Source organism: Kazachstania africana, chromosome 6 (assembly GCF_000304475.1).
Source record: "Kazachstania africana CBS 2517 chromosome 6, complete genome".
Lineage (NCBI taxonomy): Eukaryota > Fungi > Ascomycota > Saccharomycetes > Saccharomycetales > Saccharomycetaceae > Kazachstania > Kazachstania africana.
The window spans coordinates 38,322-54,442 of NC_018945.1; the positions used below are offsets into that span (position 1 = coordinate 38,322).

The window sequence follows — 16,121 nt, forward strand, 5'->3', positions numbered from 1 at the left end:
GCCTGCAATAATGATTATGGCAGACCAGGCTACAAAGCCGTCGAAAAACGGGTAGCTCGCAAAGTTATGTAGGCTTTAAAATAGAGATAACCAAATTTTGAAGTCTCATAGACGTTTCAATGTATAAATATTATCTGGACAAATGATATATCCTTCTTTATTTGACGGGTATAATTCTCCTAATTTATCTTTGAGATGACCTTGATTACGTTATAAACTCTAAGTGAAGCCAGCTTAGTCCTTAAGGGGCATGTACTCTATCTGCACGTTTATGCTCATATAATACCGTACATACATTTTATTTAGCTTTTTATAACAGGGAGCCATGTAACATTATATGCGCCACCCTTCGTCCTATTTGGTGTGAATATTGTTACAAACAAACATTATGCCAACGAAATATCGTGTTATGGTAAACAAATCATGATGAATGATTACATTATGAGGAGTTCCTATGAAAATTAGCAAATTGCACATGCATAAATTCAACAATCGTACTTCAAGAATGAGGGCTCTTAAGTTCATGATTGTTAGGATGATATATTCCTTTTATGTGGTAGAGAACGAATAAACCTATGATCAAATAAATATCGTTAATAATCTCAGAAAATAATCTATTTAATCAGGACTCTCTGATTCAGGAGAATTTTTATCAGTCTGAATTCATGAAATAAGTAAATATATTATCGAGAACGAGTTTATGATCAAATATTCTTGGATAGCCTAGCAGCGCTCCTTCTGACGTTGGGTAGCATGAATATACCAACACAAACCAGTCCAAAAGTGAGAGAACCAATAGGACAACCTAAAAAATACATACCCACACAAGCTCTTACTTTACGTTGCTGATCACCACCACTCAAATAGTTAGTTAACTCAGTATTGCATGTCTTTATTTTGAGGGATGCCATTGTTACTGAGAAAGAAAAAAGAAAGCTACACTTGAATGAACAAAAAACGTTTCTAAAATAGCATTTATTGTCTTATTTCTCTTATACATATATATGCCAATGAGTCCAATGGATACACACGAAATTGCCAAGAAAACGAAACTGACTTGCATCTCTTTAGCAAATGTTACCGTTTGTTCCAACGCTTAGCAGTTGCATATCTTGAGTTTTTACTTTTGTCTGAACAGTAAGATAACGTTCAAATAGACTGGCTGTATAATCCAATCAACTCACCAAAGAGAATGATGCGTCCGCTTCAGTTCATCTTATCATATGATGAAGTTATAAAAAGATCGCGTAATCGGAATATTTTATAGAAAGATCTTGTTCATTTGTTTTCGAGGCAACGGAAGTTAAAGTTGTCTACTATCTGTGTGTCTGTACCATGTTCCTATCGAGAAAAATTTTAATAACAAGGATACCTTTCGCTAAATAAAAGAGAGGTACAATAACCAAATATATATATTTCAGAACTTTTATTTTCTTCGTAATATTGAAATTCACACTGTTTGTTTTTTTGTCGTCTTAATTTAACTTTTAAACCTTACAACAAACAATTTCAATATGTCTAATTTGGAGAGTGGTACATACTTAGATGAAGGAATCAACACTGATGAAGAAGTTCGGGTGAACAACAGCACACCTAGTTATGGGTTGGCAGTAGTGTTTCTGATCTTGTTCATCCTTTGGTCGTATTATTCTGGTGACTTGTCTTCCAGGTTTTTTGTTTACACAAGTTTATCTTATGTGGTGCTGATAATAGGCGCGTTTTTAACCCCTATGTGTGCAAATTCTATATGTGAGGGTATTGAAGCTGGTCCTACTTGCTGGCCAATAACTCAATGCATATTGCTTTAATCGTTGTGATTATTGCAGGAATTGTGATGTACAGAGGTTCGAAAAAATTATAATAAGTATACGAAACTCCCTATTGTTATGGTCTAGGTGCCTGTCACTCAAAAAAAATACACAGAAGATATTTGAACTTGAATATTTATTATCCTTTAATTGTGGCATAGTTGGGACAGTTTCAATGGTTAGATTGGTACCCGTTGCAGGATACTCACGATCATCATGTAGAGACACATTCTCGACGACAAAATGGTACAATTGATATAAGGAATAATCTTTTTTGAAATAAGGGCTTTTTAATGGTTTTGAAAGACCGTCCAACTGATTATATATTTTAATAACAAGAAGCTTTTCTAGAGTTCTGTAATAATGCCTTTCCTTAGGTTACTTATCTTTAATGGAGTGTCTTCATGCAGTTTATCATTTCATAGAATCTCATTTTATTAAAATAGAAATAAAAAAATTGAGTGTGTTCCCAATCGAGAGCCTTCAGATTATTCAGATAATGCAATTAATTAATCCAGAAATGCAGAGGATTCATGCGGAAGCAACCACATTCCATTAGAAAGAAAGGCACCTGCATTAACTACTCCATATTGAATTATTCTACAGTTTATGTGTTGTGCTACAAAGGACATAAATAATGCTGGTATGAAAGTACAAGAGAGATACAAAAATTATTGCTGAAGTGTTAGACAATGTGAGAAATTTTTACACTGAGAATAAAATTGATCACCCGAGTAGTGAGTATACTGTGCCGCTGAATTGTAGCAAGCTTGATGGTATTCTTTTTGATGAGCCTAATAAAACTTTGAAAAATTTGTTAGACTTGATTCTAGATCTGGCTGATAATCTGGTATGCTGAACTAAGTGGCAGTCTTTGTCATGAATCTTTCTATTCCAGAGGGGGCTGCGCTTGTGAGGCGGAAGTAAGAAAAGTTGTAGGGGCGCTAATTGCTGAGCTTGCTCTATTGATGAACTTAGAGTTGAAAGCTCCTTACAGATGTCATTCTAAACTTCTCATGAAGACATAGCCATTAAGTTTCCCAAAAAGCGATGACTATATTGACAGGCTTTAGAAGTGGCCTTAATATCATGATTGGCAAATGCAATTTAAAGACTATCGGTAACGCAAATGTGCAAAGTTGAATTTGGAATACCGTATATAAATTTGAAGCTGGGTGGGGCACTATAATTGGAACAAAAGTTTCCATTTTCGAGCTGGTATTTGGTAATACAGTCTAGAGTAATTCGTCCCTGTAACAAAGATTGGGTAATTTTATTGATGTAATGTTCGATTGTGACGATAGATATAAGATCATCTCTTAGAGTAGCAATCGCGGTTTGTTTCTGCTGTTCAAAAGGCGCTGCCTCTTGCGAGTGATTGCTTAGTGGTCTAACACGGAAAAGACTATGGACACCGAGCTAATCTATTGGTCTTTTGCTGTTTCAAAATGACTAGAATTGTTGATATTCTATGCTATTTTGTAGCAGAGCTAAAGTTGGACCTTGTTAAAAAGGTTACTGAGGTGGAGGCTATTGGTTCTCCCATACATTATTACTTTCTTTTTTTATTAAGAACGTGATGGAGTTTCTTGTCGGTGAAAGACTTGGCAGTTTGACTATTGGTAACAGTCCATTATGGAAGTCTCCACCGTAGTAACTTGATAATGTTCTGTCAATAACACTATGCACAAATTCGAGAAACCCTCTTCCGAAGTCAAAGTCCTTTAAATTGAGTAGTTTCACGAGGATTTTATTACCCTTTCCTTTTCCAACTGCGGTTATACCAGCCATCATTTACATTGCACCAGCGTTGTTCAATTTACCTTTTAGAGCTAAATAGATGTAATTTCTTCTACGAGGGGCAAGACGGAGACAGTTAACATCGATGATCTGATCGACTATCACTTTAGTTCTCCCTGCTCTTCTGTTTTTTTGGGAATGACCGAGTAACGTTTCAACTTGTAGAATATGTGTGTCTCTAATCTAGCATAACTGAGCAACATTTCTGACTCCGCCGCAACAATTGGATTCTTGGCATTGGTCAAACTCCTGTAGTTCTGTAATGTATGCTGATTTGATTTGCTAATTTCATAGGAATCTAATTGTTGTTTGCAATTCTACATAGTTAAAACATGGTTTTGGTAGTGTCGAGAATCCAAGTATTGATGATATCAATGTTATTTGTAATATATACCGGCGTAATAATTTTGTTTGGTCCTGTTAGGGTATCAAACTCGCCAAGAGAAAAATACATATAGAAACTCTACATTTATATACATGTATTTTTCCAACTCTGAACGCAGCCTGTGCCACTACCTGAATGGGCACTAGGTATCGACGGTACGAAACGCGAAATTATGTTGAGTGTGCTTAACCAGCATGAGCAGAAAAAGAGAATACGAGCTTTTCTGACTTGCACAAAAGTTATCTGATATTCGATCCACAATCAATTTTCTGAATGCTTTCATTATATAAAATTTTCTATTATATCTGAACTTTGCAATCCATATAGCTGGAACCTCTATGCACGTATCATTTTTGTGAGAAATCTATATTGTCATTTTTATAGTATATCCAGTGCGAGATTCTAGCCTGCAAAAACTGTATTTCTCAAAGTTTTGCAGCAAAATCTTGATGTATTTCATGTAAGTCTCTTTTTGTCAGTTATTGAAAAAAAACTGCGGATCCGTCAGATATATTTTTTATACTCGCACATCAAAAATAAACAAAGTCATTTGAAACCTGTTAAGATAACTCATTGAAAAGAGAATCGTCCCTGCTCTCATACTTCTACTGCAAGCGGTATAATTTTAGATATTTGGACATATTCCTATAGAATGACATCGCTAGATTTAACTAGAAATGAGCAATCTTTAGAACTAATAGATAAGAGTTTAAATGGCCCTACATCCAATAGCAATCTAAAAAAATGTGAAACTTGTGGTAAAAGCATCGCTTCATCCAAGCAAAATGGTGGTAGTGTATTGAAGGCCTTGGGCAATTACTATCATGAAGATTGCTTTACTTGCCGCGACTGTTCAAAACCTTTGAAACCCAAATATTTTCCATATCAGGCAAGTAATGATTCTGAAACCATTCTACTTTGCCAATATCATTATTTCAAGCGTCATGACTTACTCTGTAAAGTCTGTGATAAGCCCCTTAGAGGACTTTTTTATACTGCCTTTGGTGCACGCTATGATGAAGAACATTTTTGTTGTTCAATCTGTAAGGCACCATGTGGTGTGAAAAAGTGTTTCACTTATAATGACCAGCTCTTCTGTAAATATCATTTTTTAAAATATTTTTCAAAACGTTGTAAAGGTTGTAAATACCCAATTTCTGATCAATATATTGAATTTCCAAGAAGTGAAGAAATACATTGTTGGCATCCAGAATGCTATGGGATTCACAAATACTGGCACGTAACTTTATCTTCTGAAGCTCTGGCATTACCATTGTTTCCCAGGTCTGAATTTCACCATGCTAGTGCAGAACATAATGTAAGACCAACAGCTGCAGAAATGGAGAAATTTATGAGCACCTTCAATTTTATTGTTTCAAAGACGTGGTCTGTGCTTTATAGGTTTGAAGAAGAAAGTGCTTCCTGTATATCGGATATGTTCCAATATTTATCCTGTTGTGATCAAATTAAAGGTATAGAGGCTACCGCTTTATTTGTTTTGAAAGTTGAATGTTTATTCAAGTCTTTAGATAATTTTGAAGTATTCAATGAATCTCAAGCAAACAACAATACATCAGAAAGACAGAATAAAGATGATAACGACGCTACCAGACGTAAATATGCCAAACTTCCGAGAAGCCTGACAACAAAAATAATGATCTATCTGCAATTGTTGAGGAAACTAGGGACAGAAGTATACAATAAAGAGTCCACTTTGTCATCATTAATGTCAATTATAACGAGATTGGCACATTTTTTAAAGTTACTGACACGGTATGGTCTCTTCACTTCTCTAGAGATGAATGTGAAATCACACTCTCTGGGAGTACTTCTTAAATTTCTTAAAGAAATAGAAAGAAATGAGATATACACTACTAACCCTTTCACTTACATAAATGTTCCAATTGACGCCACGGATGCCTGTCATAGTTGTAAGAAGTACATACAAGAGGAATGTGTTCAATTCAATCAATTTAGGTGGCATATTGATTGTTTTGCTTGTTCAAACTGCCACTCTGCAATAGAGAGACCTGACATCACTGAATCAACTTTCAGTAGAACTTCTGGCAAGATATTTTGCCCTAAATGTCCTCTTTCTGACGCTGAATCTCTACCTGGCTTTAAATATATCTCCAAGCTTTCTCAATTAATGTTCCTCTTGAAGATTGCGCTTGTTAGATCAAAAGTTGTGATGGAAGCTCACCTAGAAAAGAATGAAAATGCAAAACAAAACAATGCTAAACTAAGGAGATCTTTAGTGACGCAGGAAACATATATACGAACACTTAACGACATTAAAAAACTGCGCTCGAGAAGAGAAAGTGTAAGAATAGGTTATGATAAACGATCCGTACGTCGTTCTCTAATATTAGATACACCAGAAGAAGACCTGAATGATTTGCAAGAAATGCAGAGAAAGGGCTCTTTAAAGATACTTGACACAATTGATAATGACAGTACTGAATCAGAAAATAGAGAGATGGAGCATGATAACGTTTTCAATAATACAAAAACTTTAACCTTAGATGATATTTCACGAATTGTAGCCGCAGAGCAAGCTAGGGAATTGAGACCAAACGCTTTTACACATTTTAATAAATTAAAGGACGCTGAAGATGACGAAGCACCTTTTTCCCGAAGAAAAAGTGGAACTTATTATGGTGAACTTAGCGATAGAGATATGCAGATCATTCACATTCTAAGTTATTACGTATTGTTGGAAAATAAAACGTTGGTTCAAAACGAACTTCAACTAGCGGAATTAAAAATAAGTGTACCTACAACAAGACAAGAAAAGGCAAATTTCTGGGAGAAGATGAAGATCAAAATGAACAAAGATTCCAAAAAAGTGGTAGTACGAAAAGTATTCGGTACTCCATTAAGTTTATTATCAGAAAAATGGGGCACAGCATCAGAATTGGGTGTCGGTCCATCGAAAATTAGAATTCCCACAATAGTTGATGAGTTAATATCTCTACTCCGTCAAATGGATATGTCAGTTGAGGGTATCTTCAGAAAAAATGGTAACATCAGAAAGCTGAGAGAAATTAGTACTCTCATTGATGATAATCCGAATGAATTTCCTGATCTTTCAAAGGTAAATGCAATTCAACTCTCTGCTTTGTTGAAGAAATTTATAAGAGATTTACCAGATCCTATAATGACAAATGTATTATATGATTTATGGATTAAAGCTGCAAAAATCGAACGTTATTTTGAAAAGCAATTAGTAATATCGATGCTTTACGCCTTATTGCCAAAATATAATAGGAACTTATTGGAAGTTTTACTATCTTTTTTACACTGGACAGCTTCTTTTTCCTACATTGAAAATGAACTGGGTTCTAAGATGGACATTCACAATTTATCTACTGTAATTGCTCCCAACATCCTTTTTGTACCTGAAAATTCAACTGGTGGTGGCAAGCAACCCTTGATGACGAAAGAATACAATGATGATTTTGCTCAGAAAGAGGGTCAGCACCACTTCCTTGCCATTGAGATCATCGACTATCTTATTACATATAACGAGCAACTGGCAATGGTCCCGAAGTTTTTGATGAACTTACTAAATGAAGTCAAATCAAGAAAAATAGACAGTGATAAAAATGAGATAAGAACTTTTGTTTCAAAGAGTTTACAGGATGGTACAATTGATTTTTCGGAATTTGATGTCAAAAACTCCATCAAAGTAAAACATTCATCTACAGCTGTAATACAAAATGAAATGTTACATCAACAAGTAAGTTTAATTTAGCAATATAGTAAGAAAATCCTGTGATAAAGAAACTGCCAAAGTTTCCTTTCATCATAATTTTAGTATGATTTCATTATATAGGTCATCTAAGCACTTTTGTAAAGGGTGGTTGATATCTTCAAAACTATTTCCATTTTTCAAATATTGTTGATAAGCGTCAACTGTATATGATTTGAAATTGATTTTTTTGCTAGGGTTGTAAATTTGATAGTTCAATCGGTCGACAAAAAAATGCAGCAAGTTTCTTTCATATCTCAAGTAAATACAAATTGTTGGCAATTTCTTGAAAAATTTGCTTAGAGGCACTTCAAAAAACAAAGAGAAATGCTTTATTATATTTTGTAATTCGATTAAATTCATGTTATCAATAGTGGGAAACTCTAGATAGTCGTAAATTTCTTTTGTAAATTTCTCCGGGTTTTTTTGATGGATGGTTTCGAATGTGATTCTCTTTGAAAAGTCACCTTCTAAAAACTTTAATCTCTCCTCTAAATATTCTATTGTCATGTCGAATTTTTTGAAAAATTTCAAATTATCGTTTTCAATATCATGAAGTAATTCGTTAACTTTAGCAAACTTTTGGTTCTTCATTTCAATTTCTTCAATTAATTTCCCTTTCTCACTTTGAAGATTATGGATTTTGTTGTATGCCTTCAGTAATAGTCCATCATTCGAATTTCTAATTTGATCATCAATCGCCTTCACAGACTTTTCATTAGCGTCAAGTAAATCTTTTGATTTCTGATCGATAAAATTCACAATTTCTTCCTTATTATCATCAAGTTTTGAAGCAAATTCGGACAACTTGTTAGAAAAATTCGAGTTACATTCGAAACATTTTTTAGTATTATCATTAATTTTACTTAAACCCTTCATATTTTCATTCTTCAGCTCCTTGAGTGAAGATAGAACTGAAGTGGTATATTGATCAAGGGAACTTTCGCTAAAAGAGAGTATTTTTTCATTTTTTTTCTTGAATAAAACGTTGAAATCAATATCTGTAGACGAATCAAGATATTCTTCTAAAACTGGACCTAATGGAACATTGAATAAAACAATCTTCCCTAATCGAGATCTTATTCTTTCAATCTCAATAGTCTCCTCATTTTTTGCATTTTTGCGTTTTTCTTGAAATCTGTCTACTTCTCTCTGTAGACTTGAAATTGCTTTATCCTTACATAGTATTTCTTTCTTAAAATTTTCTGTCACAATGGAAAGTTGAGAATTGAAAGCATATTCTGTGAGCTCAATTCGTTTGCTGTTACATTCCTGGTCATGTTTCTTCAGTTTATTTATTTGCTGCATCAATTGCTTTATTTTTGAAGAGAAACTAGCCTTGTCGACATTTGATTTCTCCCTTAATGTACGCAATTCCTTTTGTAACAGATTCTGTTCAATTCTCATTGCAGCCAAACTTTCAGCCATTAGTTTATCAGACTTTCCTTCCTCCTGGGATTCTTGTATATCTGCCTCCTTAACATCTACTCTTTCAGAAGGGATTTTGCTCTTTTGTAAAAGCTTGTTGTTGTTGGCGGCGATCATTGTCTTTAAAGGACTACTAAATTCTGAGAGACTGTTGTTATTTGACACATAACTTCTGCCCAGACCGACCTTACTCTGAGTACCCGCAGTGCTTGGGATATTGTTGAGTGTCACAGGAGGATGTGACAAGTTTTCGTCATTCCTCTCTGGTGTACTTGGCGCAACTGCAACTTCCTCGTTCATATTCGGATCCTTGCTAGAGAAAAAGCTATTAAATAGTTCCATACCCATCTGTTTTATAATTGTTGTGGGTTCTTACAACTTTGTTCATGATATTGAATGTCTTTTATAGCTGTAAAAACCACATTTGAGTCCTCATATCATCATTTTGTGTCGCTAAGAGGTTTGTGACACCGACAAACAAGCACTCTTCAATTCGACTGAAAGGAAAAAACAGTCCTTCACCTATTGGTATAGAGACATCCATCAGTATTGCACTACCAGAGCCCTTAAGCCAACTTTTCTGGATGGGACGAAATGTGCAATTTTGGTCACAGATCCTTTGCAAAAAGCGCTCATTCGCAGCAAAAAGCACAAAACAGCAACAATATCATCAATTTAAGCAAAAGATAAGTGTGTCATATTTGTCTAAATCCGAGTATTCGTAGTCCATAGCTTCTCTATACATCCACGACTGTCTTCCATATCAACACGATTCCTGACTCTTGCCATATTAGAGGGCCTCCGCGAGAATATTTCTGCAGACTAAAGAGAGTCAAAACTTAATAAATATTGGGACCACGTACAATAAAAATTAATAGATGAATCTAACGCTGTGAAATCAGACTTCTTTCCATCTTGACTCAAACTATTCATGCAACAAACGTATTCTTGGTTTTCATTGGTGTTTTTTCACTTGTTAGAGTTATTATATAAGATTTGATGATTTTATAAGAATCGAGGACATCCTTTCCGTTTTTATACTTTCAAGGATACTTTCTCGATACAGACACATAAAATTAAGTAAGACATAGAAAATGGTTAACGTTGTTTTGGGGACCCAGTGGGGTGATGAAGGTAAAGGTAAGTTGGTGGACTTGTTAGTCGGAAAGTACGATGTGGTCGCCAGGTGTGCAGGGGGTAATAATGCGGGACATACAATTGTGGTTGACGGTGTCAAATATGATTTCCACATGTTACCATCTGGTTTGATCAATCCAAATTGCCAAAACCTTCTTGGTAATGGTCTTGTCATTCACATCCCATCTTTTTTCAATGAATTAGAAGAACTGGAATCCAAAGGTCTAAAAGGGGTAAGAGAAAGATTATTCATCTCATCAAGAGCTCATATTGTCTTTGATTTTCATCAAAGAACTGATAAGTTAAGAGAATTGGAATTAACAAGTGTGACCACAGACGGCAAAAACATCGGTACCACGGGCAAGGGTATTGGTCCTACTTATTCGACAAAGTCTTCAAGATCTGGTATTAGAGTGCACCATCTAGTAAACGACAATCCAGGTGCATGGGAAGAATTTGTTACAAAATACAAGAGATTGGTTGAGACTAGAAAGCAAAGATATGGTGATTTTGAATACAATGCTGAAGAAGAATTGGCAAGGTACAAAGTGTACAGGGAACAATTGAAACCATTTGTTGTGGATTCAGTTGCATTTATACATAAAGCCATAAGTCAAAATAAGAAGATTTTGGTAGAAGGTGCCAATGCATTGATGTTGGATATTGATTTTGGTACATATCCTTACGTTACTTCTTCTAGCACAGGTATCGGTGGTGCCATTACAGGTCTCGGTATTCCTCCTCGTAGTATCGACAATATTTATGGTGTGGTTAAAGCATACACTACAAGAGTCGGAGAAGGTCCATTCCCCACTGAGCAACTGAACGAAATTGGTGAAAAACTACAAACCATTGGTGCTGAGTATGGTGTAACGACAGGTAGAAAGCGTCGTTGTGGCTGGTTAGATTTGGTTGTATTGAAATATTCAACTTTAATAAACGGTTACACCAGCTTAAATATCACCAAACTAGATGTCTTAGACACATTTAAAGAAATCAAAGTGGGTGTAGCTTATTCTATTAATGGTAAAAAATTAGATTTATTCCCTGAAGATCTGTTGACTGTAGCTAATGTTGATGTTGAATATGTTACATTACCAGGTTGGGATGAAGATATAACTTCAATTAAAGACTGTGATGATTTGCCTGCTAACGCGAGGAGTTATTTGAAATACATCGAGGATTTCCTTGGCGTTCCAGTAGAATGGGTCGGCACAGGTCCAAGTAGAGACAGTATGTTGCATAGAGATGTTTAAAATATATGAAAATCTATATATATATATATGAATACATAAAATTGTCACATTTAATTACTTGAAATTGTGGATAAGCGAAATTTGCTCGAAGAATTAGAAGAAAGAAAAATTGGTCTAGAAAGTTACAGACCGCTAAGAGAGAGGTAACATTGATATTGAAACACGGTAAAAAATGACTATGACAAATTCAGACCCTATCAAAATTACCAACACAGAGATTGCCCAAGAGTTTTTGGACAAGTACGACACATTTTTGTTCGACTGTGATGGTGTATTATGGTTAGGCAATCATTTATTGCCAAACACAAAGGAAATTTTAGCAAAGTTGAACTCTTTAGGCAAACAACTGGTATTTGTTACTAATAACTCTACTAAATCGCGTCTCTCTTACACTAAAAAGTTCGCCTCCTTTGGTATTGAAGTCACTCAAGATCAAATTTTTAATTCAGGTTATGCTTCTGCAGTCTATGTTCGTGATTTTTTGAAGTTGGTTCCTGGAAAGGATAAGATCTGGACCTTTGGTGAATCAGGTGTTGCCGAAGAGTTGGAACTAATGGGTTATGAAACATTAGGTGGCAGCGATGCAAGACTGGATGAGCCATTTGATGTTGCAACTTCTCCATTCCTAGCAAATGGTCTCGATGAGGACGTTACCTGTGTCGTTGCAGGTCTAGATACTAAGGTAAACTACCATAGACTCGCAATTACTTTACAATATTTGAGAAAGGAAAATGTTCATTTTGTTGGTACTAACGTTGATTCCACTTTCCCACAAAAGGGTTACATTCTGCCAGGTGCTGGTTCTATGGTTGAGTCACTTGCTTTCTCTTCGGGGAGAAGACCAGCTTATTGCGGTAAGCCAAACATGAACATGCTAAATACGATTGTTTCAGCCAAGAAGTTAGAAAAAAGTAAATGTTGTATGGTGGGCGATAGATTAAACACAGATATGAGGTTTGGTGTTGAAGGTAAATTAGGAGGTACTCTATTAGTCTTAAGTGGTATTGAACTGAAGAAAGGGCTCTGGAAATTACCGAAGAACATCCCAGACCAAAATATTACGTTGAAAAGCTAGGTGATATTTATGATTTAACCAAGTAACGATGATATATGTAATGACTAACTTTTTTATACACTTTTTATACAATTTTTCCTTTTCTTAGACACTTTTACCCTTTGAAATATTTCAGAAGTGAACTTAATGTGAAAATAATAGAAAATCATTAAGATGTAATCTTTGAACTTTATTTTGCTTAAAACATGATAATAAAAACCCTTCACTTACATACAATTATATGATCAAACTATCATTAAAACTCCTCACCGTAATATTTACATAATTCTTTTCTCGCCAGTTTGAATTCAACTCTCGCCTGCGTCAATGCCTTAGCAATGGCGTTCAAGTAGGCCGAGTCATCCCCAGTGAAATTGGCCGCCACAGATGCAGAATCTTGTACTGTATCAATATCTACACTCTCTGCTACCGTGCTCAGTAGGATTTCTTTCTCAGGAAATGTGCTTTCTGATCTTCTACCGAGGTTTTGAATGCGCTCACAGACCCATGCAATCCTTTGTAAACCTAAAGCTGCTGAGGATCCCTTTAGAAAATGACCAAGATTATCTAATTCAGCCAAGTTTTGTGTGGTAGTCAATTGTTTTTCCATTTCATCGAAAGTCGTAATTGCTTGGTCAAAAAACTGAATTATTAAACTCTTGGAAAAACCTGGATCATCTTCATCCATTGATATTATTTCATTTAAGATACTCCAATTGACAACTTCTGGTGGGATCATGATAATTATATTCTTGTAAACGTTTTATTTCAGATTTTTCTTCTTACCTAATCGGTCCCAAACAAAGCACAGTTACGCCTAATATGACAAATTACTCGAACGAGCGAAGTATAATGGCTATCTTGATGCAATCACCTTATTGGAAGTGCTTGTTCCCAATTAGCTTTTGAGTTTATCTCGAGGATCTTTTCTAATATGTTCGTTTCTATTTTGGGTACGTAATATAAAATTTTCGTTTAGCAAAATTAATTCCTGGAGACTAAGGCGTCCCTAGATCGGCCGGGGTCCACCTACATCATACTGCCATAGAAACATCACGATACTGTGACATACATAAAGAATATATATTTATATTGAAAACTTGGCATATTGAATGTAAAAATCTAGCAATGAGAACAAGGAGTAGGGTTTATAATATATTTATCTAATTGAGCCCCTTGTTCTTGGAGCCTCCTTTTGAATAATCATGGATTTAGAGAGAAGTAGCTGCAAACGTTTGCTTTTCCATGGCAGCTCTGATGTTGGGTCTCCTAATTCCTGCTGATGGATATTGGCACCTGAAGTGTATGTCTCCTCGTGACTCGGTATGAACTCTGATTTTCTTTCCATGATTGTCATCAGTTTCTCGAATCGAATAAACAGTAGCTCACTTCTGATCATGAGATCTTTCCAATTCATTGTACTATGCATATCATTAAAATATTTCAAAACTTGATCAAATTGATTCAGATTCTGAATAACAGGGTCACAATTCTTTTGTAAGATAGCTAACATGAAAAACAACTGGAATTGGGACGAGTAGAAATCTGTAAAGAAGATTTCCCAAATAGAACAAACATCTTCAAAATCGAATTCTCGCTTGAACCACACCAATAGCATCCTGAAACAGAAAAAGAGATTGGATGAATCACATTTAGATAAATGTTCACTCAACTTTGGTAACATCAGCTGACATAGTTCCACCATGGTTAACATTTGATCTCTTATGCCAGATTGATCCCTCAAAAAATTCCGTTCCATCCGCTCCATAAATTTGACAAAACACCAGTAGGCCATCGTTTCATCTCTTAGAATATAATAAATTGGTGATAAAAGATCTGTCATGCCCTGTACATATCCTAAATCCGAATTGAAGACATTGAATGTAACTAAAATATTCTTCAAGGCAATCAAATTTGGATTTTTGATTTTCCAGTGTTCAGCTTCAGATGTATCAGAACCAGCTTCCTCATTATCATCTTCTGGCTTCTTTCCATCAGGGGTGTTCCATTTATAGATATCTAAATTTCTGTCATTTCTCTTTACATCTTTTTCAATTCTAAAGATTTGATCATCCCAATATTCTTGTTCTGATTCATCGTCCTCATCATCAAAACTGGTTATCTTGAGTAGCCATTTATTTTTGTATTCATTATAAGATTCCTTTAAACTCTGTTGAATTTGTATTCTTTCGTCTGCCGAAGAATCCCATGGATAAACACCCATCAAGAATAACCACACTTCTTTTCTCAACTCCATATCAGATATTCCGCCATGGAAAATATAATCTTTAATCTCATTGACCGTTAATGACAGTCTACCTTGGGAATCAAAAAATGAGTTCCACTTCTGCCTATTTAACGGGAAGTTCCTTTCCATGGCCTTATTTAATTCTTCTTGAGTAAAACTAACATCAGAAGTCATATCAAAACCTAAATCATTTTTTAAAATTCTTTGATAATGTTCATTTAACCTATGCATTGATTGATAATTGTCAGCTTCTTCCTTCACTCCAAGAGCCCATTTAGCCAAATAAACTCTTGCAGAATCAAAATCATCCTGAATTTCAATAACTCTTGGATTCTTCAGTAGTTTTTGAACATAAAAACTGTTCTTGTTCCTTTCTACTAGTTGTACCACAGGATGGCTTTTAATAAGATTCGTCATAATTGTACTAGATTTGGAGGTGGCATTGGCAATATGTGACATAATAGACCATTTTGCTGACTCCCACTTGTTCCAAAAATCGTCTCCCGTGGAAATAGGTTCGGTTGATTTGTTCTCTTGATCAGTTGTACTTTTCAAAGCACTTGCTGAAAAGTTCCTCAAATCATCTAGGGAAGGGTTGACTAACCATACTGTCTGATCGACTTTCGTCTTTTGTAAATCAACCAATTTGGCCACGGTATCTCTTACATCAATGCCACCCCAGTATACATCACCAGAACTGGTGAATGGATCGAATGATTTATTCAGTTGCTTCTTCTTTTTGAGAGTCGATGGACAAACGTCATCGTGAAAGAATAATACTGGCAGAGTTGAATCACCCCTAGTATCCTTTAAATGTGATATCATAGAACCATACCACCATCCAGATGGGCTTGGTGGCCTGAATTCAATGCAATATAGACTGGGTAATGAAACTCTGAAAGATGAAAACGCACCACTAGACTCCATTATGATGCTCACATCCATTTCCACTGGCTTCTGCTCAGTGATTAGCTTTTCATCCATCTCAATCAACAATTGTAATTGCTTCACAGACAGTGAGGATTCAGGAATCCATAGTAGTTGTGGATCTGTGGTACCTGCCACCGTTATTAATAGGAACCCTGGAAAATTATCACGAGCATTCTTCGTAGGGTGGACAAAAACTTTTGATTTGCAAAAGACTAAGTCAGTCCTCATGTTCAAAAATTCAGCTCCCTATTTACTGTAATGTGCTATTTCTATTGGGCTGTTACAGAAGTTCATTTAAAATAAAATCCGACCTTAGTTAAT

At 35.3% G+C, this 16,121-nt stretch overlaps 6 protein-coding genes across 6 annotated transcripts; 3 read left to right on the top strand and 3 right to left on the bottom strand.

Moving 5' to 3' along the window:
• Nucleotides 1–4,645: 4,645 nt before the first annotated feature.
• Nucleotides 4,646–7,750, top strand: LRG1 (GTPase-activating protein LRG1; the record flags this gene model as incomplete). The annotated part of the gene is made up of 1 exon (XM_003957697.1): nt 4,646–7,750. One exon carries the CDS (start codon nt 4,646–4,648, stop codon nt 7,748–7,750), a length of 3,105 nt encoding a protein of 1,034 aa, XP_003957746.1.
• Nucleotides 7,751–7,801: 51 nt separating this feature from the next.
• ADY3 (Ady3p) lies at nt 7,802–9,523 on the bottom strand (the record flags this gene model as incomplete). Its single annotated transcript, XM_003957698.1, has 1 exon — nt 7,802–9,523. One exon carries the CDS (start codon nt 9,521–9,523, stop codon nt 7,802–7,804), a length of 1,722 nt encoding a protein of 573 aa, XP_003957747.1.
• A 746-nt stretch (nt 9,524–10,269) lies between these two features.
• On the top strand, nt 10,270–11,568 carry ADE12 (adenylosuccinate synthase; the record flags this gene model as incomplete). Its single annotated transcript, XM_003957699.1, has 1 exon — nt 10,270–11,568. One exon carries the CDS (start codon nt 10,270–10,272, stop codon nt 11,566–11,568), a length of 1,299 nt encoding a protein of 432 aa, XP_003957748.1.
• Nucleotides 11,569–11,740: 172 nt separating this feature from the next.
• Nucleotides 11,741–12,643, top strand: PHO13 (4-nitrophenylphosphatase; the record flags this gene model as incomplete). The annotated part of the gene is made up of 1 exon (XM_003957700.1): nt 11,741–12,643. The coding sequence occupies one exon, from the start codon at nt 11,741–11,743 to the stop codon at nt 12,641–12,643; it is 903 nt and encodes a 300-aa protein (XP_003957749.1).
• A 235-nt stretch (nt 12,644–12,878) lies between these two features.
• Nucleotides 12,879–13,361, bottom strand: YPD1 (Ypd1p; the record flags this gene model as incomplete). Its single annotated transcript, XM_003957701.1, has 1 exon — nt 12,879–13,361. The coding sequence occupies one exon, from the start codon at nt 13,359–13,361 to the stop codon at nt 12,879–12,881; it is 483 nt and encodes a 160-aa protein (XP_003957750.1).
• A 420-nt stretch (nt 13,362–13,781) lies between these two features.
• On the bottom strand, nt 13,782–16,028 carry GYP7 (GTPase-activating protein GYP7; the record flags this gene model as incomplete). Its single annotated transcript, XM_003957702.1, has 1 exon — nt 13,782–16,028. One exon carries the CDS (start codon nt 16,026–16,028, stop codon nt 13,782–13,784), a length of 2,247 nt encoding a protein of 748 aa, XP_003957751.1.
• Between the last annotated feature and the right edge of the window lie 93 nt (nt 16,029–16,121).